The sequence below is a fragment of the Lampetra planeri genome, chromosome 36 (genome assembly GCF_965212315.1).
Source record: "Lampetra planeri chromosome 36, kcLamPlan1.2.h2, whole genome shotgun sequence".
NCBI classification, from domain to species: domain Eukaryota; kingdom Metazoa; phylum Chordata; class Hyperoartia; order Petromyzontiformes; family Petromyzontidae; genus Lampetra; species Lampetra planeri.
Genome location: NC_136142.1, coordinates 196,507 through 223,535, shown reverse-complemented (window position 1 = coordinate 223,535; position 27,029 = coordinate 196,507). Strand labels below are relative to the sequence as shown.

The following is a 27,029-nucleotide window of genomic DNA, read 5'->3' as shown; positions in this document are numbered from 1 at the left end:
AGGGAGAGAGTAGCAATAAAATGATGTTAATAGACTGATGGGAACGAATTTTGTAAAATACATTTTGCATTAATGAAAATATATATAAATTATACAAATATAATTTTCTGATTCTGACAATCTCGAGGCCAAGCAGAGAAGACCTTGTTGGCCCTGACTGCCTACCTCGGCATTTAAAAGAGATGTGACTTCGCTTTCAGGGTGTGAGCTCTGCTTGTCCCATGAAAGGGTCCTTGCCTATACTCTTCTGCCAGTTCCTCAGCGTTGGTTCAAGCAGACACACACGGTGTTTTGCAAGTGCATAACGTCACCAGCATTGTTTCAATACAAACAAAGTTGAACCAATGCTGGTGAACTGCCAGATGTTTAGAGGCAAGGGGTCCTCTTACATACGAGTCCCGATTCGTTGCTAAGCGATAGAATAAACAGCACAACATAATCATGAGCGTCGTTGTGCATGATATAAGTGACAAAATAAATCTTCAGACATTACGCCTCGTGACGTATCTGCCCCTCCTCGGCACGTCTCGCGTTGCCACGTGCGTGCACGTTGTGGGCGGCAGATGGCAGTGTAGCAGCATCTATTGCACGATCATTCTTTGCTCCCACATCTCTGCATATTCCCCACCTTCAACCTGCACTGACCAGCGTGGAAAGCCCCTCATCCAGTAGTGTATTGATAGAAGGTTGTATACTGTACACATGGACGTGTACAGTGTAATACATTGGAAAGGATGAGTTGCAACCTAAACAAATACAGTACGTGTAAAATCTAAGGTTCTTTCAGAGTTCACATCCAAACAGTTTTGCTTGAATGCAACACATCACCTTTTCAAGTATTGTTTGTTTAACCAGGTGAAAACTGAAGAGACAAGGCTGGTCTCATAGTACAAGTTTTTGGATGATATTGGTCACGAATGCTTACGTGTTAAAAAGGCTAGTCTCATTTGCAAGAGTGACCTGGAGTGTGATTATCCAAACAACTACCTGGACAACCAATTTATCATGCAAAGGTTATTTCCTTATTGGATACTGCTTTGTGTTTAGTATTATGCTAGCATTTTGCATTTTAAAAGTGTGTAGCTTAAAAATGTTTTGAAACTTTAGAAAGAAAAATCATTCTTTGTTGTCTTGTAGTTTGTGTTGAATAGTAAACTGTCGTGATTTATTTGACAGTTGTATTTTATCACCGCTGTATTTTACAATTTACCTTACTGATGCTTGACGGCACCAACTGCTTTCAAGGCATCAGTACGTAACACATCAGAGTCCTCAAACCAACAACAGGCCCTATCTTATTCTATGTTGGTGAATTGTAGCAGCAAGCACGGAATTGGAGCCAGGGGAGATGAAGGCTCAGGGGCGGAAGCAGCAGCAGCAGCGATGGTTGAGGAGGAATCCTTCACCGGTGACACTGCCAGGAGAGACAACTGTGGCCTGGGCCTGCAGCTGACCTCATCGCTGGACTTTGTGTCGGCTGGTCACTTCTGGTGCCCCCTGCCCATCGCTCTGCTGGACACGCCTCTTTCCTTGGGCCTTCTGGACATCCCTCTACGGCAGGGCCTTCAAAGTTCACCTTCGTGTGGGACCTGACCTTTTGGACACCTCTTCCCGTTCACATGGCTCCCGGTGTCTCATTGCACATCTTTTTGACTGGAACATTGAACCAATGGTTGACTTTCTGCACAGGGTAGGATTTTTTGTTGTAAATATATTGGCTTCAGCAGCTATGGAGTCAATCAGTGGATGTATGTGGACATATGTTACAAGGTGTGGTCTACATCTCTGCCAATTGCTCACTCCTCTTTGAAGGCCTGAATGTTTTCAGCTGCTCTTTCAAGTTCCTGAGCCACGTTTAGTTTGTATAAGTCCATCACCTGACGGTAATTGCAAAGCAACCGTCTAATATTTTGTTTTTCGTGCTGACAACTTCCTTGACCACTGGTATTTTATTGGTGCGGATGAGCTGATATATAAGCGTACTCGTTTGATGAGACTCAATGCACTTCTTCTGTGGGAGCGAAATTGGTGAAGCTGTTTCTGGTTGAGGTTACCATTGCTCTAGGTTACTAATATGGTCACTACTTAGCATGTTCTCCTGGGTTTATACAATTCCGCTGATGAAACTGTGCTCCCAAGAGTGTTAATAATGCTCACTTTTAATGAGCACATTACATTTCTAAGCACAAGACGTACCATCTGTGTCGAATGCACACGACCACAATATTTGGTTATTATGGTCTGAAGGGGTTTTCCATTTATTCCAGTTTAACTAAATTAATAAGCACATTATATTTAACAGTGTAGGCTTTTGCAACCAACTTTTATAAATGGCTGTGTCCGGTGAAGGAGGGTTTAAAACACACATCTGACCCAAAAACTCAACAATGAATCAGGCACCCAATATGCATCCAATATCTGGTCCCCTACAAAAAAGAGGTCAACAATAATTTACACGTCCCATCAGCAGCATAGGCTTCTGTGGGTGCATCATTTTAGCAGTATCGGTTCAAAAAAATAAACTGGATCGGATTTTACATTTAGTGTTTTATTAGCAGTTGTGCATATTTGAACCAATACTGGTGAACTGCCAGATGCTTAGAGACAAGGACCCTCTCTTTTAGACGTGGATGTTAGTTTGACACTAAACTATGTATGACACAAAATAATTGTGAATGTCCTTTTGGAGTGTATATAGAACGATATATTATTTTAAAAATATATTTCGTTAATTATATTCTCCAAAATGTCACTAATGATGATAGTTATATATTGGTACTTGCATCCAATTTGCTCCCGAGTAGATGTACGAGAGGACTGCTAAGCTGGGATCAAAACAAACGGAGTGCTGTGCAAAAGTAAAAAAAATGTTAGACTTCCAAGTTCCAAGGACCAATTTCGTGTCACGAGGCCCAATTAATATTCAACCAAATACTGGAGAAAGGTTCACAGCCTTTGAACTTCTGTACTTGTAGAATAAACCTCACACGTTTCTTAACACTGCATAATGCAATCATCTGGTGTGAACTGTGATCTACGTAAACACCGGTGCTTTCCATTGGGGATAATTATCACATTTATTACCATTGCAAAACTATTTCTACAAAGGCTGCACATCCATATAAAAAAGTTGTGCGGTCCCTTCTTGATAACATTAAACATCAAATTAAGAGTTCTGTGCTTGTGTGTTTACTTCGAGTTTGGGGTGTGATGCATGATTAATGCCGTGGGTGGGTTTAGGATTAAATGCCTCGTGCCGTCTACCTCGCAGTGGATGTCAAAGGTCCCGTTGTGTCATTCGAAGAAGAGGAGGTCATTGTGGGCTGGTGTCATGGTCCAAATTTACTAAAATGTTAAATTACACTGCAGAAATCTACTTGATGAGGAAACACCTCACAAATCACCGCCTTCGGCTGTGAGAATGTAGCAGCACCCTCCTGGGTCTCAGCCTCAGCCCTGGTTGGCCGTTCGGATGTCGGCCGTAAAACCCCAATTCATTGGGATGCCATGGTCGGGATGACTTTCAGACGGATGTGCTGTCCATGCTATCACGTGACCCACATGAGTGAGTGCAATGTGATCGGTGGAAAAGCTTTTTCCCTACACCCAGCTTTCCCAAGCTTATTTTTGCGTATGCATGTTGAACTTTTCTCACCATACGTAGCTGACCCTGTTAATCGGAGGTGCTTCTGTTGAAATGCTTCAGCTTACTGACATGAGGCACAAAATAAATGAAGACAATACGCCTCTTTCCACATCTCTTCCTCCACACTAAAAGTATTTTGTGAATGGAGTGAGACCACCGCGGGCATGGAGCGATGAGATCAGCTTCCGCAGGAGGGAGATTGATTGTGGAATTGTGGAACCACGCGTGATGGCAAAGTCGTGGGGAGGGCTTCATGCAGCATTGACTGATGCTGGCTGCTGAAAAATCCCACGTGAATATTACTGCATTGACTTGGGAGCCCTGCAGGTGACATGGCAGTGAGCCTGTGTGTGAATACCGGCGAGCTGTCCATGTGAAGCCCATTACAGTGAACACAATACCATCTTAATGTGGATTCATATATCTACGTCTACATGCAACTTAATGTCAAGGTGGCGTGCACAACAGTGGGACATGTTCATCATGGGGGGAATACTTACACGGTGTTTATGTATACACGGTGTGTATGTGTTGTATTATTACATATTGTTGAGAGGAGAGACAAGTCAGTCCTCGGCAGAGGAGAAGAGGAAGGCTTTGAGTCTTGCCTTGAACAGGGGCAGGGAGTTGGCGCAGGGGCCTGGGGAGGGAGAGTTGAGATCACGGGGGGCAGCAGAGGGGAAGGAGAAAATGGGCAGTCGTTGGTGTATAATCATCACAATGAATGTGGGCTAGCTGTCGATGTGTAGTCCAGCAATGAACACTGTGAGGTCCTGATCTTGAAGGCAATCGGTGAAACCGACATTGTTGATTGTCGCAAGGCTCATCGTCTCCATTGCCCAGGCGCTCTGTGTGAATACTTTGCAGCCTCAACTTGAATGACCAAGTTAGGAGCCATTCGTTTAGTACGTGCGCATGGAGGGGCGAGGGAGGGGTTAACACAAATGCGTACGCTTGCTTATGGGGGGTCTACTGAAATGTGTAAGTACGCATAGGAAACGGTGGGGGGGGGGTGAAGCCTCGATAATTAATTATTTGTCGACATTGGCCTTCAAATGCGGCACAGTTCAGCTTCTTCAGCTGTCAGACAACAAGTACTACCGGGAGAAGTAGGCCTGTGGGAGAGGTGTCACTTGTGTGCCACCGTACCCCTGACTGCAGCTAAATAAGTGGCCAAGGCACGCAACTTAATTATTTAATGCAGCCGGCGGTGGACTATCTGTTTGCTTAAACACGTTAATGTTATTAATCCTTGATCGTTTTTGCGTGGATTAAATATCGGCCGTTTTATAGGATTCGGGGAGGGGGGGGTAAAAAGTCCGCGTGCGTACAGGGATGGGGGGGAGGGGTCAAGTTTTGACAGATTTTTGCGTACATACTAAATGGATGGCCCCTTACGTGAAAATACCATAAATTACCATTACCACCATCATCACTGTCATCACAATCCCCGCAATACAATATCACCACCATCATGCTTATCACCATCGGCACCACGGCCATCATCACCAATTCTACCAGAGTCACGAATTGAGAACACCTCTGTGGTACAGACACTTGAGTTTAAACTCCTTTTGATCCATGTTATTATGTTTTTGTATACGACTAAATGGGAGTGCGGTGCACTATGAACCTGGCGAGTTTGATTCCCGGCCACGGATAACAATGCTACCGTCCAGATATTTAATGCGTTTTGTATACGTGTTGATCCGTATTTGCTACATGTGTGTGAATTAACACTCTGAAAATATGCAAATTAGATGTTTTGTCTCAATATTTTAATTAAAAAAACCATCGTTGAGTAAACGCTGTAATTGTTCTGGTGGCCGTGGCTGGAACCACGTGTTGTTGTTCACTGTAGTCTCTGGAGGAGCTCAATGGACTGGGTCCAGGCCGAGATAAGGAGAAGAAACGTCTGAGCACATTCTCCATGATTCTGGGCAAAGGACGCAGCCGCAAGTCGGAGCCCTATCACCACGAAGGTAGCGGCGCCACCCGGTGCCCGCACACACCCAGCCTTGTTCAGTGGTGGAGAGTCGCAGTGGCAGATCACACCCAGCCTCGTTCAGCGGTGGACAATCGCAGTGGCAGATCACACCCAGCCTCGTTCAGTGGTGGAGAGTCGCAGTGGCAGATCACACCCAGCCTCGTTCAGTGGTGGAGAGTCGCAGTGGCAGATCACACCCAGCCTCGTTCAGTGGTGGGCAGTCGCAGTGGCAGATCACACCCAGCCTCGTTCAGTGGTGGGCAGTCGCAGTGGCAGATCACACCCAGCCTCGTTCAGTGGTGGGCAGTCGCAGTAGCAGATCACACCCAGCCTCGTTCAGTGGTGGGCAGTGGCAGATCACACCCAGCCTCGTTCAGCGGTGGAGAGTCGCAGTGGCAGATCACACCCAGCCTCGTTCAGTGGTGGGCAGTCGCAGTGGCAGATACCGAAGTGACAATAAAAGAAGCAGACTAAGTGCCTTGTCCACGTCTGTCTCTCCGCATGAAAAATAAAGGTTTTTTGACATCCCATCAGCCACACGGCCTTCTGGGAGTGCATACTTTCAGCAATCTGGACTGGTTTTGACTTTCGGTGTCTAATCAGCAGGGTCAGCCTCGCTGGAACCAATGCGGGCGAATTGCCAGACGTTTATAGGAAGGGACCTTCGCTGGGTCCTCGTGGGCAGTCACACTCCATCGAGTCCCCACGGGGAGGTAGAACAGCCATCGCTTGCGGAGTCCTACTCGGTTCAGTGTGCAAGATCTAAATCTTTTAACAATAAAATAAGGCGATACATGTGCAGATAGGCACTGTTCATATACGGACTCGGCCAGGTGGCTCAGTGGGAGAGTTAGCGGCTCACAGACGGAAGGTTGCGGTTTCATATCCTGTTTGAGGGTTGGCTCAGCTCATAACTCCCTCCAGCATCAATACAATGTGCGATTTTGTGAGGAAGATGACAGAGGTTGTCCTCTGGATAGCCTCATCCCCGCCATAGGAATGTGGAACTTTTAACCACTGGCTCAGGGCTGTAAATAGGAGATGAGCACCGACTCGATGTTCACTTGAGTAGGGAATCCCTTTGTATCCCAACAAGAGCTAGACGTGACTGAGCTATGATGGAGTAGCGATCGATGTTGCTCTGACTGCTGCATGGTGGCTGTCCGCACAGTGTTGACCCCGCAGTCGAGTCCAGCTCACGGGCTGCTTCCTGTGGCGTACCCCGAGGCCGTTCTCCCCCCGTGCACCGGGACACTCCCCGGAGCGCTGGGGGCGGCATCCGCTGGAGATCCCGTGACTAAGCTGCAGCTGGCCGAGGCTGCCCGGGTATGGATATTGTATCCACAGTAAACTCCCCCCCACCCCCCACCATGATTGTTTTCAATAACCTCATCCGATTATCTCACTCCATAATCTCATTCCATGACACCATTCCATGTTGATTCTACAGATTCGTTTTTCAGCAACAAGAATTTTTCTTTTTATAATTTTGCGTCAAATTCTAGACACAGTTCATCACAGATTTCCTCTCATTGTCTTATTTTCCAAGCTCTTATAATAACCTTAATCAATTAAAGAAAGTTTTTGCACTTACCTGTTACAACTTTGAGAGTTGTTTGCCAGCAGCTTGACATGTTAGGCCTCTGTGCTTAGCAACTGTGTTCAAACATAAAAGACCCAGCACATTTGGCAAGGTAGAACTCCCACGGCACAGAGCGGTGTGCCACTTCAGGCAGCTCGGCACAACCTACAACCGGCACCATGGTCCTCATCACCAAATGAGAAAAATTAGCAGAAAGTGATTCGCTTGGGATGATGCACAGCCCAATCATCGCGCCCTCTTGGCGGACTAATGCCCACTCGGAGGCCACTCTTCCGTCACCTCGTGCCACATAAGGACAGCTGCCATCAGGGGGCCCCTTTGGCTAAAAATAAAACTATAATCTGCGATGCGAATGTCGGGTTTATTTATGGGCCACACTCACACGTGCTTCCTGCTACCATCTAGTGGCAATATCTGGAAAAAATATTGGACGTAAGGACAAACCATAATGAACCTCATGCAATATGAAATTTTCAAGTTCACAGAATGAATGTTAAAGGTGTCTGGCTGCTGGGCGACGTGCATTTGAACAACCCATGGCTGTACGTGCAGTAATGCTGTTGGATGAGAGGCCTGGTGGCCCGGTGGCTCAGCGATAGAGCGAGTGGCTCGCAATCATCAGGTTGCGAGTTCACATCCTGGTTAGAGGTTAACTCAGCCCTTTCCAGGATCGATAAAAATAGGTTCCAAATTGTGTGCAAGTCAACAGTGGTTGTCCTATCGATAGATTTGCCACCACCATAGTCATCGAATAGCCGTAAATCGGACCATCTTGAATGTTTCTCCAGGTATTGTGATCCATCGGCCCAAGCCAGGCCTCCTAGATAGGCATAAGAATGAGGAATTTCCGGCACTGGCTCAGGACTGTAAACGGGAGATGAACACCTCAATGCTTATTTGAGCATGAAATCCCTTTGACTGTTTGACAGTGGAGTGGTGGGCCAGTGAAGTGCTGATTGCAATTGACCTTGGCTCTACAGCATCATCTGGCTTAGGATGTCAACATTGGTGTGTGGTCCCACAGGTGACAGCCATGTCTCGCTGGAAGTCGGACACCATCCTGGCATGGCTGGAGCTCAACATGTCCATGCCTATGTACGGAAAACACTGCCGGGAGAACATAAAGAGCGGCAAGGTAGACACGGCAAGAACCGCACCGGCACGCGCTTGCAGCGTAGCGATCCATAATCACCCTGGCACCCCGTGGCCCGCCTTACAGTCATTCAGGTGATACGCAGGCGACGAATGGGAAGGACGATTGGCAGAGGAGCTTTAGACACAAACTGCCACTGAACTTTTAATATGCTGCTCGATTTCCAATAAAAATCTAAATCGCCCCACATAAATATCGCCTGCAGTGAATTAGATTAGATCAGGCGTGCATTTACAATTAGAGGAGTAACAGACCATGAATTGGACATCGGGGATCATGTTTTTCAAGGATTGTGATTATTACTCAACACATCACATTGTCTTTCACTTGCAATATATTCTGCAACCCACTTCTGATTTTCATTGAGGACGCACAAAGAGATGCACGTCAGATACTGTAGGGGAGGAGAAGGTGGCAAGCAGTAAAACATTCACTAACCTGCCCCTGTATAAAGCAAACGTGGGCACACGTGCGCTCTGCACGAGTGAGGTGGCATCGATTTCTGACCTCGTCAAACACAGTAATATGTGCATGTTTAAGTACGTGTCGGGAGACACGAGTAATTACGCGTGTGGGCATATTCCAATTTTTTTAATGCTCATGCGCACATGGATACGCACGACGTAGCCCGGCGGCGGCGTGCGTGCCACTTGTTGCAGAGATTCACGGCTTGAATTCGGCAGGCCACCCTGGTTATACTGTGGTGCTGCCTATTTACATTCTAATATTGCGCATCGCCTGCTTCACAGTGGACGTTAAAGGTCCCATGACGTCATTAAAAAAACATTAGGCCATGGGTGCTGGCATCATGGTCCACATTTTTTAAATTACACCGCAAATTACAAATTGCTTCATTGGGAAACACAGCAATCGCGAACCTGAAAACTTAGCAGGACCCTCCTGAAAGTAGTCTTGAGACTCGGTGAGGATTTCCTAGTTCAACAAGCGTAATAACAAGCACGTGTATGTGTGTACGCCCAGACACATTCACATGCAAGCGAGCAAACGTGTAGTTTTATGTGGAGACATGGGCCTACAAATTGACTCCGACTTGCGTGCACCCACAGCTCCCCAGCCACCCAGGCTGTGTCTCCACGAGCTGCGTGTATTTTATTGGCTACTTCCTGCCACCGCTTGTCACTGGCCATCACTTGTCTCTCACTGCCGGCAGGTTCTGCTGGGGCTGTCCGATGAGGAGCTGGAGAAGGCACTGGGGGTCGCTAATCCTCTGCACAAGCGCAAGTTGCGTCTCGCCATCGAAGACTATCGGCAGGCGGAGCAGGATAGCAGGTGTGGAATCACAGTCTGATTGAGCTCCCTTTGTCTCTTATACTCATTACAGCTGCCAGTGTGCCCAAGCTGTTCGTAATTTATAATAAGAAATAATCATGGACTGGTTTCGACATTCAGTCTCTCATCTGCAGAGTCAGGCTTGCTTGAACCAATGCTGATGAACTGCCAGATTTTTGCATCGGGTCAAGCAGGCTGGACTGCTGCTAAGACGCTGAATGTAAAAATTAGATTGCTTTAACCACTGCTGCTGAAATTGTGCTTTGCCAGAAGGCGGTGTGGCTGATGGGATGTGTAAAAAACATTTTTTTGGAGGGACAGATATGGGAGGAAGCAAAATAGTTGTTTTTATTCTGCACGTAGTTGTGTGTGTGTGTGTGCGCGCGCACGTGCCCTGCTTGTGCGTGCTATCATTCTCTCCCTGCTGGTATTGGTGGGCCCCAGCCGGTGCTGTCTGTCGCGAGCGTCCGAGTTGGACCACCACTGGGTGGCCAAGACGTGGCTGCGGGACGTGGGGCTGCCCCAGTACGCGCAGGTCTTCCACTCCCAGCTGGTCGACGGGCATGTGCTGGGATCGTTGGGCCGCAAGGTAGAAGCCGTCTGTGATTTGTGAATTTGTGACCAAAAATGTTTTTTTCTGAAAACATGAAACTTTAACTTTGGGCAAAATAACCAAATGTACCCATCACACATCCTGCAGTTGTCTGAAAATCACTCGGTTCTGGTGTTAAGTCAAGCCATTGACATGGCCGAGCAGTAGAAACTCCGACTGAAATTAAATGCATGTCATGGGGGCATTTCACACACGTTGCCTGTTTGTTGCTCTTGTTTTAGGAGCTGGAAAAGCTGCTGGGAGTCACATCTAAGTTCCATCAGACAAGCATTCTGCACGCGATCGAGCTTCTGCGAAGCGTGGCCTTCGATCGCGAGGCAAGTGCCTCCTCCACCAGTCCACACTGACCCTCATTACTCAACTCACCCAACACCTGCCCTGCTCATCGCCACTGCCAGTCGGGGCGGTGAGATGGCTGAGAGGTAGCGCATTCACTGCCTGTTGCAGAGGTTCATAGGTCGAATCAGGATGGCTGCCCTGGTTGTGACACTGTGTTCCGATGCCACGGTCCAGATTTTCCAAATTTGGTGAATTACTTGCGATCATCGCCCTCTATTGCAGGACCCTCCTGAACAAGAGTCTTGAGACTCGGTGAGGCTTTCCTTGGTAAACAAGCGCATCAAGATAACAGCCACATGTGCAGCCGGATGGTGTCTTATTGGCCTCGATATGCGGTGGCTCTTGCAGGAGCTGAGTCGGCGCCGCCAGCTGTGTGAGGTGCGGGATGTGGACACGGTGGTGTGGACAAACCAGCGAGTCATGCAGTGGGTCCGCAATGTCGACCTGAAGGTGAGCGATACACTCACCAAAATCGAAACCATCAGTGCTACCATACAGAGCGCAGATGTGGCCTAAGTTCGAATGTTGTCCAATTTTCGGTGTAAAATCTTCCCCATGTCGAAAGATGGGAGAAAAAGCACCAGCTGCTCAACTGGTGTGGCCGTGAGGCTGCCCACAGCCTCCGCAGCCCCAATACGGCAGCTGGCGCTAGTGCGGGCCAATCTCCCTCTATTGAGCAGCATGTCGCTTTAGAAGATCTCCACTTAGAGACACGCGCGGAAGAGTAGAGCAGATGACGACACCAATCATCAAAAAACAGTTTTTACCAGGTACAAAACGCAATGTTTGCCCACTCGCGCGTTTGCCTGCTCGTGGTGAAATTGAGCCGATGCGTCCGTTTCCCCACCCTCACCAGCAGGAGTTTTCTGAGCACCTGGTGAGCAGCGGTGTCCACGGGGCGCTGCTCGTGCTGGAGGGCAGCTTCACGGCCGAGGGCTTTGCGGCCATGCTGAAAATTCCGCATAACAACGCCTTCCTGAGGCGACACCTGGCCTCCGAACTCGCTGTCATAGTCGACCCCAGCAGGTGGGTCCCAGCCTGGCTTGAACCGCAAGCGTGACGCACGACCGCCTGTCGGATCGCTGGAAGGCAGCACGCCAACGCACTGATGCGCAATTCCGCAGCGACGCTGTGCAGCGCAACGCGTGACGGTGCCACGCGGTGCCGTCCGCCCGTCGTTGCTTCTCTGCGGCCGCTGTCCTCGCATCTTGCGGCGTCGCGAGTTGGCATTTGTGCGTTGCGTAGAGTGGCGTGGATTAGCGATGTGCTTTGTTCTCCTAATGTGTGATGTGGGGTGTTGAAAAATGAATGCACTTTAAACTCGCTTCCCTGCACTGGTAAAGGACACACTGGCATGATTAACCTTACTAGTCTGATATTGGTCACACATACTGTATTTCCTGCTCTAGCCATCCAAAGGCTATCAAATGAAGACTGATATTTATGATGTAGTCTCTTTAGGAAGATTATCACTTATGGAATCTTGCTGAGGATGGCCAGTTAAATGTGGTCTGTTTTTATTGTGTATTTACAATGTTAGTAGGTTTTTGGATAGGTTTATGAATTGTGAATATGAAGGGTGTTTACTTGGAATGAAAGAAAATCGTCAGTGGAAAGGCCTTCTAGTAGGCGCCGTGGGTAACACCTGTGCCTCACAGCGAGATTCCCGACTCAGGCGTAGAGTTTCGTATGTATGTATGTAGACTTTTGTATGTATGTATGTAGAGTTTTGTATGTATGTATGTAGAGTTTTATGTTCTCAGGTGTTCTGCATTGCATCTCCTCTGGGTTATCTGGTTTCCTCCCATTGTATAAGAAAACAATGTAACTCTTGGTTAAACATCTCAGGTGAAATAATTCCCAGAAACTTACTTGGGTAATGTTGCTCAGTGCTGCCACGGCACTCTCACCTCTTGCTGCCAATGGGAAGATGTTTTGTGGTCTCCACAGTCCGTTCTTCTGGCTGCTGCTGCTGCTGCTGCCACCTTTGGTCCACATGTCCCCTTCCTGCTCCACCGTCGGCTGTTGCTGCTATTTATATGTGTTATTGTTATTACTACTACTCTTGTTTACCAAGAAAAGCCTCACTGAAAATTACTCGCAATTAGAAGTTTGTGAGTTCAAATCCTGGTTGAGGTTTGACTCAGCCAACCATCCTTCTAGGGTGGGTAAAACAGGAACCGCTTTGTAGAAAAGTCAGCAGCAGTTGTCACATGGAGAGACTCGCCACTATGGAGAGCAGGAAATCACTTTCACTTTTTCAGTGTAAAGGTATTTTATTGAGTGTTTAGTTTCTATCATGTTTGCAGTTGTACATATGAAGTACCTTGCCTTTTACTGCAGTGTCCTCAACTTTGTAATTGGATGAGATTCCTTTTCTTTCCCATGGCATTTGAAAATGCAACAGGCTACTCTTGTAGTTTTAATTTTATCAGCCATTCTGCAGCATCGGAGATGGCTGAGTGGAGTCCGCTTGTTCAACCAGAGTACATGGCATGTATTGGGCAATCACCACATTTGCAGTTTGGTGAGCCCGTGATCTTCAATTCATGAAGAAAATATGTGCACCGTGTCCACTTGTTGTTGGGACGCGGTTGAGAGCTGTTCCCACTGTCGCCGGAGCGGCAGAGAGAAACCCAGAGGGCTCTTGCTCGCCTCCTCCGTGCCTTTCTTGTTCGGGAATCGACTTTCCACCATGTCTCATGCGATCGGGTGGCACTGGGATCAGTATCGGCCGACAGAGGAGTTGAGGCGCGAGTCCACAACGGACGTCTCCATTTTAGCCGGGGGGGGCGGAGGGTGGTGGGGATTCGCTGTCGATGTGCAGAGGGAGATCCCTCGGTGTTGCAACATCCTCTCAGAAGTTCAATGGCGGGATGTTCGCGAGTACTGGCAGCCGCTGCAATGGCGTAGATGTTAGGGAGCCACCCACTGCACGCAGCGCAGCGTTGAGTGTCAATGCGCACGATGGGAGAGCTGCTGCATCAGACACGCGTAGCGCAGTGTTCTATCATAGAGAGTGGAGCACGGCCTGTGTTGATGTCCGAACGGTCCCAGCGTCAAATCCCTAGGAAACCCCTGACAGCTTTTGGATGGTGTTGACCCTAGATTTTGTCTTTTTGCCGGTGGATTCGAGGTGATGGCAATAGCCCAGAGTCCGGTCGAGAGGGATTCTGAGGTGATGGCTAAGGAGGGCTGTGAGAGAATTTGACCTTGAGTGGGCTTCAGGCTTCAATGTTGCTCCAATGAGAAGGAGGCTGCTCCAATAATTAATTTGCATGGGACGTTTTTTGTCAGTATCAAAGTAGGAAAAATAAGAATAGGTTTTGCCCGTCATGTCATAAAACAGGTGTTTTTTTAGTTATATCGTGTAAATATATAAATGTGTCATTAAAACCCGCCACCACCCGACAGCCAACCAGTAAGGGTTGTCACGTAAATAGAACGTGCCAATTCGTCACAAGTACAGCACTAACCGGTGTGTTGGAGAGCAGTAACGAGGAAGCTGGTTGTAATTACTGGCGAAATGTCGTACTCAGGTTGTAAATGTTGTGGCTTGGCTCTCCAACACACCGGTTAGTGCTGTACCAGTGACGAATTGGCACGTTCTGTTTATGTGACAACCCTTACTGGTTGGCTGTGTCGGGTGGTGGCGGGTTTTAACGACACATTTATATATTTACGCGATCTAACCCAAAAACCTTTATTATAAAGGTGTTAAGATATTCAAACACTAAATTGATTCTTTTTGCAAGGAATCAAGTTTGAATTAACCAGATGTACTTGTCCCAGTAATGTTCAAAGACAATGCGTCATTACCAGAGCATGTCTTGTTTGCATGCTTACCACGAGTGTGGTTAATGCAAACTCGATTCCTTGAAAAAGGAATCTATTTGGTTTAAATAAATTAACACCTGTTTTATTGCCAGAAAGGGTTCAACCTATGCTTATGACTTAAAGCTTTCGTGACTGCAGGAATTCATATTCTTGGGTCTTTCGGTAAAGTCACGTAGATAGGTTCAAAGAAAATAATAAAAAATAACAGAAAACTACGACGTTTCGATCGCAACGTCGTAGTTTTCTGTTATTTTTGATTATTTTCTATTATCTACGTGACTTTACGAAAGACCCAAGAATATAACTATTCTTATTTTTCATAATTAATTTGCAAATCGTATCCTTGACAATGTGTTTGCAAGTAATTTTCTTCCAGATCTAATCAAGAAAAAGCAGCTTTATAAATAGAAAGCATGCTAAGAAACCAAAATGTACTTAAATGATCACTTGTAAAAATAATAACGAGCAAACATAGATACAGCACCTTCACCTTTCCCACTTTAGACCAAACCCGGGCATATTCCTCAGTCAACCTAGGGGCTATCACAATGTCACTTCCTGCCACATGAACACAGACGCTAATGTGCCCGACTGTCCAGACCAAATCCAATCATGTGGCAACCAGAGAAGTTATGATTTCTAAAGATCGACATAGAAACTGAACGTTTACGTGCGTGTTAACGATGCAAGTCCGTGCCGTGTTTCAGTGTTTCATCATTCAGCACGTCTGGTGCTTCCCATTGTTCTCATACGTGTCTTTTTCTGTCTCCCTCCTTTAGTAAGCTTCCTAAACCCACCTTTAGGATGTAAGTACCTCTGCCTCTGCTTTCCTGAGATGTCACAGCATGCGGACAGCTCACACTCTGGCCTTTAAGAACCACGTGTGCATGCGTTGCTCTTCCCTCTCACTAATATGTTGTCAGCGGTGCTCCATTGCTCTGCTGGAATTTTGTTTCACAAACAAAACCAAATGGTCTCAAGCACGCTCTCCGCCTGCAAATAGTGTGCGTTAGCTTGTGCTGAACCTACCAAGCGGCATTATGCAGCACCTCCATCCCCTGCGACTCTTTCTGTATGTCTTCCTGTGGCCTGTTCAGAGTGCAATATGACCGGCGACGAGGCACCTGCGAGGGCTTCCCGCACACGCGTGCACACTCGTCTGTGCTGACACAGACATGCAGCATTGTTCACAACTCCACACCGTTCTGAAGAATCCGACTGATATAATTACGTCCAGATCACTTGCATAGTCTATATATCTGGGGGCCACACACAATCTGTCCATTAACACAAAGCACCACTGGAACTGAAGGAGCCCTGAGTTTAAAAGGCAAATATGATGCCAGAAAGGCGTCATGAGCCAGACGATTGTTGGTGCTGCCATTGTACAATCTGCTGCAGTCATGCATCTTCTTCTAAACCAAAATATAATTCGATGAAACTCAACATATTCGTCGATCACACAGCCCTAAAAGGAAAATATATACACTAGGCGAGTATTTCAAGCAATGGCTCTCCTTCATAGCACATGCACAATTGTTTCATGAGACCGGCCGCTCTGATAATAGCATATGGTATAAACGAGTGTGTACAGCAGAGTGGATGACTGCATCGAAGCTGAGTGTACACCACATGCTGCGATGTGAAGGAAGATGATTGTACAGCGACCGTCGTTGTATGCTTATATTACACCCTCGACCCATGCTTGGACCTGGTTTGTGTGCCATCATCATCGAGTTCATGGTCTCTCACTGGTGATTATATTAATACATAGAGCTAAGGTATGGCTGGTTAATTCCACACTAATTACTAATTTGCCTTATGGTTATTGAATTTTTATATACAATATGTAAATGTTTGACCATTACATCTTTGTGGTAGGAGGATATATTTCCTTTCAGCCACTTCATATTAGGTTTAGAGAGTTTCAAGAGGACCTACATGTCTTGGTCAATATCTCAGCCTACATGACCATCAAGAGGCCAACGCTTTGGTTTGTTGTTTATGCCTGCCACGTCCTTAACCCCCTGCTGTTCATTAAGGGCCTTGATGATGGTGACTAGAACAAACACCTCAGTAGACTTGAATATTCAAAACCATCTGTCAATTAAGTACCATGGGAATTGGTGCTGCTGCCCACTTCTGCCTGGTTGGGAGTGTGACATCCCATCCCTGAGAGAGCTGTGATTGGAGCGATGCAACTGGGAGTCACCGAGTAGCATTTTGTCCAGTGGTATCTGCGTTCCATGGTAGTGTTTAGGCGTGGACATGCCCAACAAACGGTTTGAAAACACAGAACTTGGTAGAATTCTTCCACTGTGGAATTCCCTTCCATCATCTCCATTTCCCAGCTCTTACAGTCGGCGGCGAGTTGTTAACTACCTCGCCTGGTATAAAGGAGGTCGTGGGTTCTATCCCCACCCTGAGGCTTCTATTTAGAGTTTGCGTGTCTCTCTCCCTGTGGTTTCGTGGATTTTTCTTTGGGTCTTCCATTTTTCCCTCCACATTTAGAAACACGCGTTTAGAGTATTTGGCTGCTATACATTTCCACATGATAAGCCACTTCGTTGAGCTATCATTTGTGGCCAGGTCGCTTCTGAAAAAAATCTATATAGATCAGTGGGCCTTACCTGGTAAAATAAAATAAAATATCTTAGTTTCCATTAACCTTGCTCAATTCAAGAAACACGTGGCACCCTTGTCTATTACAACGTTGATAGTGCTGTTTGTTGCTGACCGTTTAATGCTTTGGAAATTGGGCCTGTGCGCAGCAGCTGTGTTTAAAATACACTGTCTCAATGCCCCCAACTAAAATACTGCTGGTTTATTATCTTGCAGGAGGTAAAAGCACAGAGTTGGTGGGAAAATATATTATTTCCAACTCTTTGTGGAATTACATGAATGTTGAGTGTAGAGTTAATGTGACAATGTTTTAATGTGTAAAACAGTTGTTCTCAACCTGTGGTTTGTGAACACGTGGGAGGCCCTTGTGTTGCAGCTCATACGATTTAGAGTCGTTTTGATGTCGGTGATGGTGCCCGGTGGTGAGGGTGGACGGTGGTTCGCGGGTCCAGAAAGTTGAGCACCGCTGGTGGAAAACGCAGCTGCACAAAGCCCTGGCTTATTCGCGTGACATATCGTGGCGTGCACTTGTGTTTGTGCGTGGGGCTGCAGCTTTGGCTTTGACAAGGCACGGGAGCGCGAGACCAAGCAGGTCGTGTCTCGCCGTGGCTCAGACACGCAGCCCTTCCTGCGCAGTCACAACGGCAAGGCTAGCGAGCGCCGCAGTCTGAGAGTGAGTGCCCAGCACGGTGCCTGGCTTTCCTCGGAAGACAATTCCGTGTAGCCTACGTCAATATATTGGGGGGGATAATCGTAACGCTTGCATAGCGCCCGCAGTATAGCGGTCAGCTCACTGGACTTCCAATCCAGAGTACGTCGGTTCGATTCTATCTCCCGGCGCAGCAGTTGGAACAACGGTGCAGGTGTCTTAAATCCCCACCGCCCACTCAGCGGTGTAAATGGGTTCCACCAGGTCTCGTGTCGTGGGGTAAAGTTTGGATACGCCCAAATCTTCGAACACATCTGATCAAAGTCAAAGGGGCAGACCAAATGCCCTCATGAGGCATTTCTGAGGCTCTTCCTCCAGCAGTGGCGTGAGGCAGTAATTGCAGGACTGCACCCCTACCGTGTACTTTCCTGTTTAGTACGATGAGAGTAGCGTGACAGCGCAACTCAGGGAAGGCCAGGCTTGACGTAGATGCTTAGTCAGTAGCTTTTATTTAACCGGGAGATGAAATAAGTCCATTGAGACACATAAACACATGGCCTCATTTGCAAGAGCGACCTGGGTTGGTGATAGTGATCTGATAGTAATGATGCATCTCTGGCTAAAAAGACGTTTAGTAATACAAGGAAGGACAATACATATAAACAGAAAAAATCCCGACAGGCACACCCTCGCCCAGCCACAGCTGCTTGAACACGTAACGCACTGAAATGTACCAACAATCACAAACTATTTCAATCCGCAATTAAACCTCACGTAAAAGTTACAACATCGAGAGTGCAGTTTTCATGACCCAGCGCTGTCCTCCACCTCATTATTTATGCATTTCTTCATATGTTTGGCTGGGTGTTATATTTATTGTATAAATGCATACTGTATAAGTTATAGATGTTAAAAGTTTGTATTTGTGTCATTATGTGTCACTTGACACCATGGACAACTTTGCAAATGAGATGTTTCAAGGGAGATTCCAGGTGAAATAGTTCAATGAATATTATTTAGTCTGTGAAATAAGGGAAAAGCAGCCAAACACAGCTGCTGTATGTAAAACTCGATACACAAACCAGTAAAATATGAGCTTACTTGCTTTGATATTCTTCATGAAACATTTGCAGCGATACTTTACATAGTGAGTTGTATGATCGAGATGTCATCATGGCCAAAGCCGTCGATGCCACCGCACCTCGCCAACGATTTCTACCTCCGCCAGAGCTCCACTTTTGTAAAGTCGAGACACGTAACCTCCAAGCTCTGCCCTGACCGTCTCCCATCATTCGGTCTTAGGTCTACTCTTTCCTTTGGTCACAGAACTCGTGGAGACCACTTCAATTCGCATCTTGGCAATCTGTCCCTCCCCCATCCCCCACACGTGCCCCTCCCAGCACAACAGTTTTGCCCAACCATGTTTATAACACTCACCACATAGCACGTTCGCTTCCAGACATTTGCATGGCTGTGCCTGTCCTGAGCACCAATTTCACAGACTTAGTGTAGTAATGTAACAATGTGATGTGACTGCAGAGTGCTGACATTTACATCACCGTTGAAACACGCTGTGCTTTTCTGTTGTGTGCATGTCCACCAGGCGTCCCTGGGGCTCAGCATTAGCCAGAAGTACGACCAGGAGACGGGCGTGTGATGCTGGAGCACACCACTCCGCCAGAGACACGACTGAGGGAGAGGACTCTTCACGTGAAGCACGTTGCCCTCCAGCTACCGGGCGCTGCAGCGGAAGGCTCCAATCAGAGTTCCCCATACTGAATGGACACACGTGACACTGTTGGCCATGGTGGACGTGCTGGGGTTAGTGGAGGCTGCATACGAGAAGCAAGAATGTAGGCTTGTGAGACTTCAAGGTGTTCGTTGGTAATAGGACTGCAACACTCAAGCAAATTGCAAACACAAGCCAATTGGACAAGTCGAGGCCCGGCAGTGTTGGTGACCGGTCAGCTCAGGCCTTGCATGCACTGGCTCCTCTACAGAGTTCACTGACCAACGCCTGTGTGCATATTCGTATTACTGTACGTGACTAAGCAGTGGTCAAAATGTAAACGTAGAAGCGCTGGTATAAAACCTCTTAATCACACAGCCCATGTTTACTCAATTTTCCCCTCTGTGGAAACAGCGTAATATTGGAATTGGGACCGTTCTGAGAAGTGTCAGTGAACGTGTTTTAGTGTTCTGAGCGGTGCCCGCGTGGCGTTCCGTCACATACCGGGTCATATCCAAAATTGTGATTAAGTACAAACACGTGGTGAGTAAAACTGGCTCTGTTTCTTTCACCGCCGAGAGGAACGTTGTGATTCTTTAAGAAGGCCACTTATCTGCAACACTTCGGTTTTTTCGTACTATATTTGTTATTTTAACTTGACCAGTATGTGATCATAGAAGCGGCAGCAATGTCACATACAGGAAGAGAAGACGAGAGAACGTAAATGTCACATTTTTCAGTTCCTCTCAGAGAAACTGTTCCTGTTTTTAATCAAACTTACATACCCCGTTTTTAATGACCTGTTTTTAATCAGGTTACAAACTTACATACCCCAACAACGTTGATTATTACGATTCTGTCTGGGTTACCTGGAACTCCATTTTACGTGGATACATTAAAATCTATCATCGTGGAGAATATAACGAACACATTAAAGAGCAGACAATACACACTTTTCCCGTATCTGCCCCTTCACAAGACTATTTTTTTTGACACATCCCATCAGCCACACGGCTTTCTGGAAGTGCACAATTTCTGTAGCATGGTTCAGCACAAGCAAACTGGACCAATATTGACATTGTCTCATCAAAAGAGCCACTTGGGCGATGCTGGTGGACTGCCGCATGTTTGTTGGGAAGCTCCCTCGGTTAGAAGTGGGTCCTGGCCGTATCGTCTGCTTATTTATTTGCAGAAACACTCCCGGTGTCACCTGATCTACAGTATACAATCAAAATACAGCAACAGTTATGTCTTTATTTTTATAAATATACATATTTTAGGTTTAGCACAGATAATTATAATTAGTGGATAGAACTGCTACAGAAAAGTAGTTCATACTTGGTCAAAAGTGAATGTTACATGCACATAAAAGTGCAGGTGGCATCATGGTCTTCGGCTTTGGCCATGATGACATCTTCATCCTGCGCAATGGAGGGGGGAAGGGTTGAAGCCTCCGTGTTCAAATTATTTTTCTAAATTGAAAACTCAATTTCTTTAGAACTGCTTGTTGTGTTTAGTTTGTTGTCCTTCCCCCGCACCTCCGATGAGCACGGTTGGCTAAGTACAGTGTGAAAGAAGTTCAAAAACAACAACAACAACAACATGCATGAATCTTGCACAATGATGGGTGCAAGGTTTGAGGCCTTCGTGTTCAAGGAGGGTGGCAGGATTATTTTGGTAAAGTCCCAACCATGCTTGACATCCATTGGCAGCTTGTATGAATAATGATCGTGTGGTAACGAATGACTTCGTCTCCACTGGTATGTCGCTAAATAAATCTGGCTTAGCGTTGTCAGTGCTCATGTCCGATGTGGTGAGACGTGCACTGTGCTGGCCTGAGTCGGAGTTGTTGGCTCCAGTGTCAGAACCCATAGGCACGGCTGGTTCCTCCACATGCAGGGCATCAGATTTACCTTATGTTTACATTGTGTTAATACCACTAATCTGTTTACCTCATGTAAATCCCCTTTCAGAATGTGTAATAGTTCAACTCTACCCACTGCTCATTACCAGAATTTGACGCAGTTTTTATAGCACGCCGCGCGACCTGGTTGAAACCACTGTGCACGGAATAAGGTGATCACATTGTGTGGTTTGGACAGGTTACAGTTTTATTTTTCACGTGTAACACAATGGGGCTTTGATTAAAGACACTCGTTTTGCCTAATACTCTGATTCAAGTATTAGCTATTTTATCCAAAAACTCTTTTCATGGTATTTTTAATAAATTAAAAACTCAACTGTTATCTACTGAACCGTCATCCTCTATTCATGATTAACCAGCCAAGTGAACCGTAGGGCAAGTGGCTGCCATTCGGAAGGTTGGAAGTTCAAATCCTGTTCGGGGGTTGACTCAGACCATCATCCCTCAGAGTCATTAAAATGAGTACCACTTTGTGGGGAAGATTGACAGTGGTTGTTTAATGGATAGACTCACCCCTGCCATAGGAATGTCGAATTTCCACCGCTGGCTTAGGGCAGAAAATGGGACGAGCATCGCCTCAACGCTCATTTGGCCACGAAATGGCTGACTTTGCCTGGTTCAAGTGGCTGATTAACTTGTCAAATGCGATGCACAGAAGCCAGGCGACACCACTCAAGTGGTGCAGGTGACGTTCCTCATGTTCCCTTCCCAGGAATACTTCCCAGACGTGAAGCGAGAAAGCTCGGGTGGCCCTCGCCACACTGCCACGTGGAAACATCGCTCCAGTGTTGACATTCGCAGTGAAATGTGGACACACTGTTGTGTCTGAACAGGCAGCATGCTTTGCGGATAACAGGAAACCTATGGCCCCTCCTGGCACTCTTTCAAATATATTCAAAGATATTCAGGATTCCACTGTCATGTGAAGGTACACGCCTTTCTATGAGTTGCTTATAAACAATGACATTCTATCTGCAAGGTCATGCCATGTGAATACAGCATGAGTATACAGTTTGTGTCGTGGCCAACAACAAATAGCACTAACAAAGGTGAAATAAATATGTTAACTTATTTATTCCATTCAGGGACATTATTTTAAGAGCTTCGGAAAACATCTGATGGGAGGGAATTCCATCGTGGAGCAATGCGAGGAAAGAAGTAAAGGAGAAGTGGTGTGACCTCGTCGCGAGTCGTGGAAACAGTCGCGACAGGAGCGTGATGAGGGGACGCCGGACCGCCAGTGAGTGAGTGGGTGACTACAGTTAATTAGTGGCTGCTGACTGCTTTGCTCTGAATTCAATCAAGTATAGTGAAGTGGGAACTGGGCGTCCCACCCTAGATATCGCAACAGCATTCCAACTTTAGCCGAATCTCTGAATTCTGTCGTCGTATTCATTGTTTGGAGAGAAAGAGGCTTTCATAGGGAAAAAACCGAAGCTACGTCAATGCCTCCTCAGCTGAATTATTAATACAGCCATTCCATGGCAGGTCAGATGAGAATATAGCTGTGGCCAAACATGCAACGATGTCTCAATTGATGCCACGACCTCCTGGCTCTCGACGTGTTCTCCGGTCAATAAGAAGATTGCCCTCACCACCTTAGAGGTTCTCCATGGACTGGCCCCCACCTACCTTTCCCTTCTCACTCTGCTCCGCACACCGAGGCCTTCCTTCGGTCAGCAATCAGAGTCGGCCTCCACTGAGTGGCAGGACACACTTCCACAGTCGCCCTGTCTGGAATGCCCCGTTGCTCGCCATGCACGCTCTCGAGGCCCTTCTGCCTCCGACTATTTTCTATTAATGCGCCTCCTTCCCATTGTCTCACTCGATAAATAAAATAACAAGTATTCTTTTACCCAACCAATCATCTGCACAGCATTCTTGGAGAGATGTAAACTTTTTTTAAATATGTTTTGGCGAGTCATATGTAGGTATGTTTAACTTCTTTTGCACCGTAATTAGCCAACCGTGCTAATCTGCTTATGTATTGTATTACTTATATTCTCCATAACGAGACAAATTGTTTTCATCTGCACCATTACAATACATCGTTCCCCGATCTGCCCAGAAACCCTGACCATCTAGCACCCCCATAAGTCCTGCCACACAAATCCCGTCCATGTGCGTGGCCCCCGTGTACCGCGTGTTGGGATGTAGTTCCATTTAGACACTTTATAAGTCCAAATGGCTTTAGTAATTTGTACCCATTAATCAAAAGTGGCATAGGCAGTAGGGCAGTGGTAATACAGACATGGATGAAGTTAATTCCCAATCTGGGTACAACCGTAGCTCCGGTGTTGTGTGCATCTGGAGTAAAACTAGACAATTGACAGGGGGCTTCTTATGGGTAGTCATTTGGAATTGTCATTGGAAATGTACATACAGTTTAGATTAGTTTATAAAGATGGAATTCCTGCCCATCTTATATTTTTCCAAACACTTAGAACCCTGTTCAATTAAGTAATCGAGTCATTTTTAACTCTGTTACAGCTTTGATGGTGTTGCTTGTTGCTGGCCGCTTATTGTGGGCCTGTGAGCCTGCGCTGGACAGTTGTGTGAAGAACCCGCCCTTGTACTCTTTTGTAAATTGGCACAATGTTGTTAAACCGGAGGTTTAAGTGAAAAATACCAAATGTGAGTTTGCACGCATCATGTGCCTCCGAGCCCAAACCATTCCCTTCCCTAATCAATCTCCAATTCGCTGCTTAAAAGTTACACTTTAAATTTCATACAAAATAATGGAAATTGTCGATATAGTAATTTTATTATAATAATCAAACCTGTCAATTTTAACCCAACTTTTCTCCATCCAGGATGTCCTTGTAAGGCTGCATTCAACATGTCCATTACACAGTCAAGTTACTCATTTAAGATGACAACGCATTATATTTTAAATAAACTAATATTTTGGATGCTAGACAAACATCTGTTCCATTTTCGATGGGGTACAGTGAAATAAAGCCACATGTACCAAGAGTGGTGCAATGAATGCTCACTTCAGAGGCCTACATCGTAATAACCATGACAATCTATGTCAGTCCACGGTGTTGACTGACGCATACATAGCGAACACAAAATAGCACGTGTAGAAACATTTTAAATCAATAATGTATACATCCATAATGGAGGTTTTTTGGGTTAGATCCCGTAAATATTTAAATGTGTCGTTAAAACCCGCCACCACCCGACACAGCCAACTAGTAAAGGTTGTCACGTAAACAGAACGTGCCAATTCTTCACTAGTACAGCATTAACCGGTGTGTTGGAGAGCCAAGCCATAACATTTACAATCTGAGTACGACGTTTCGTCAGTAACTACAACTAGCTTCATCAGGTGACAGCCAGATTTGTGGATAAGTCTAACTGTTTAATTCCTTATCTAGAGGCGTTGATGTGTTGACGACCCTTCTGCGCTCTTGCACAATGTGGGGGAGAGATTAATGAGGCAACGTGTATTATGCATGTGCATTACGTGAGCCATTTGATCTTTCCTTCCTGTCTATTGTGTGTATTAAAATAGCCGTACCAACGGTAATCCCTAGTGAAGTATGCTGCCCTTCATCGGCATACATTTAAATAATGTTTTATTTGATGATTCGCTTCCACGCAGCACTAAGGCGGTAGCTATCCGAACGTGTGGTGGCAGGTTTAACGACACATTTATATATTTACGCGATCTAACCCCAAAACAACTCTTATGGATGATATTGGTCGCGAAAGCCTACGTCTTAAAAATAATGTATACAGTTTGAATTTACACAATTAAAATCACGCAGTCAAACATACATTCAATATTGACACGTGATGCTCACCCCTGGTTATGTACAATGTCCTCGAGCTGTCATCTGTACCCAGAAATGCTCTTTCTAAATGTCTGCGTCTCATGGATTCGCTAATTGCGCCATTCACTGATTGGCCTTCACCAAGTGGCGCAGTCGCACTGGCGTCAGGGACTGCGATGGGAATGAGTTCCCTGTGACAGGCAGCAATGGAACGACGGGGACCAGTTCGCTGTAGAACGTCAACACAACATCACTTAGCGTCATTGTGGAGAATTTAAGAACCACTATGAATAATAGCTGTCCCTCCACATGAAAATTAAAGTACGTTTTACACATCCCATCAGCCATACAGCCTTCTGGAAGTGAATCATTTCAACAGCTTTGATTCAACAATGCTACTGAAACACTGAATGTTGAAACCGGTCCAAACTTTGCATGTGAATCAGAAGTCCTGAAATTATGCACTCCCAGAATGCTGTGTGGCTGATGAGATATGGACGGATGGATATGGGAAGGAGCGTTGTGTGTGCTTCTTGTTACTTTTCAACAGAGACGCGTGTAGGACAGGAACATCGTGAGCCAAATGTCCAATGGGCTGAAGTGGCTGCTTCGGCAGCAACTCCGACAACAATTTTCGGGCAATCTTGTTGTTCCCCACGTATCCCTACGGGGACTTATGCTGTGACAGCTTCTGGCAGGTTTCTTTAGCTATGCACATGGAGAATAATTCACTTTCTAGATATTTTAGGCTTCTGAAAGTCCCTGAGTGTTGGCTGACTTACTGAATGTATCATAAGCCAGGGGGGAGTGTGTAAAGCAGTACTTTCAATTAAATGCATTTAACTATTTAGTTTTAAAAGTGAAGGGAGAGAAGAGTATTTATCTGCATATGTTGTATGTGCAGCAATGGGTGCAACTTTTACATACCGAGAAGACAATATGGACAGCTTGAGCGCCCACTCGTGCATGGTGTGATTGCACTAAATGTCGGCTAGTAGGAGACGCTCGCACTGGGGGAAGTTGTTCCGTGGGATCATAAATAACAGCAACAGCGGCACTGTGGCAGGCAAAACAAACCCGCTGTGTATAACGTCAGTGCTTAATTTGTACATATGTAATTTTTACAAAGTATACAATATAATAGTTTTGTTTTGAAATATTAAGAGGAACTCTTACTGCCACGCAAACACACGTTGCTCCCTGTAGGCATTTTACTTTACAATTTGTTTGCACATATGGGTGCAGTCTTGTTTAAAATAACCACAACATTCTACAAGGAGCTGGATCCATACCTGAAGACCAGGCGTATTGTGCATACTACGACTCAAAAGCCCGTGTGGATTTAATATGAATATAAGTATGGTAAACGAACTGTAATTAGTCAAAGTTACAACCCTCCCAATACTTGTTTTGCTTAGTTTGAAACTTCAATGTATATGCAATAGTGTTCTGCTCTACGCTTTCTTAATTCCATTAACAGATAGCAGATATAACATTACACATCCCGTGAACTCCACGGCCTTCTGTGAGTGAATAAATTCAGCAACATTGGTTCAATCCAGGCAAACTGGAACGATTCCAAAATGTATTGTCCCATCCGAAGAGTCGGGTTGTTTAGATCAATGGTGGTGAAGCCCCAGAGGTTTGTCGGCATGGAACCACTCTGAGATATGGGTCCTCGTTTGACACAAAACCATATAATGCTTAACACTCATTCGTATCATTGTGGAGAATATAAACATAATAAATAATCAGACAAGATGCCGATTTCACATATTGGTCCTTCCACGTAAAACAATAATAAAAGTTTATTTTACACAACACAGTGCGAAGGACGCGAAAGGTCTTCTTATTT

The 27,029-nt window shown here is 46.0% G+C and overlaps 1 protein-coding gene across 4 annotated transcripts in view; it reads left to right on the top strand.

Annotated features, from left to right (window-relative positions):
- The window catches only part of KAZN (kazrin, periplakin interacting protein), an 81,706-nt gene extending 57,397 nt beyond the window's left edge, over nt 1–24,309 (top strand). The window contains exons 8-17 of one of the 4 annotated variants that reach the window (XM_078611287.1): nt 5,508–5,628; nt 6,805–6,959; nt 8,261–8,371; nt 9,561–9,679; nt 10,124–10,268; nt 10,514–10,609; nt 10,980–11,081; nt 11,488–11,657; nt 17,643–17,763; nt 19,343–19,527. In XM_078611287.1, coding sequence (XP_078467413.1) covers nt 5,508–5,628; nt 6,805–6,959; nt 8,261–8,371; nt 9,561–9,679; nt 10,124–10,268; nt 10,514–10,609; nt 10,980–11,081; nt 11,488–11,657; nt 17,643–17,763; nt 19,343–19,396 — 1,194 coding nt within the window. In that variant the 3' untranslated portion in view covers nt 19,397–19,527. The other 3 variants (XM_078611286.1, XM_078611285.1, XM_078611288.1) reach the window with 3 other exon arrangements.
- Nucleotides 24,310–27,029: the final 2,720 nt, after the last annotated feature.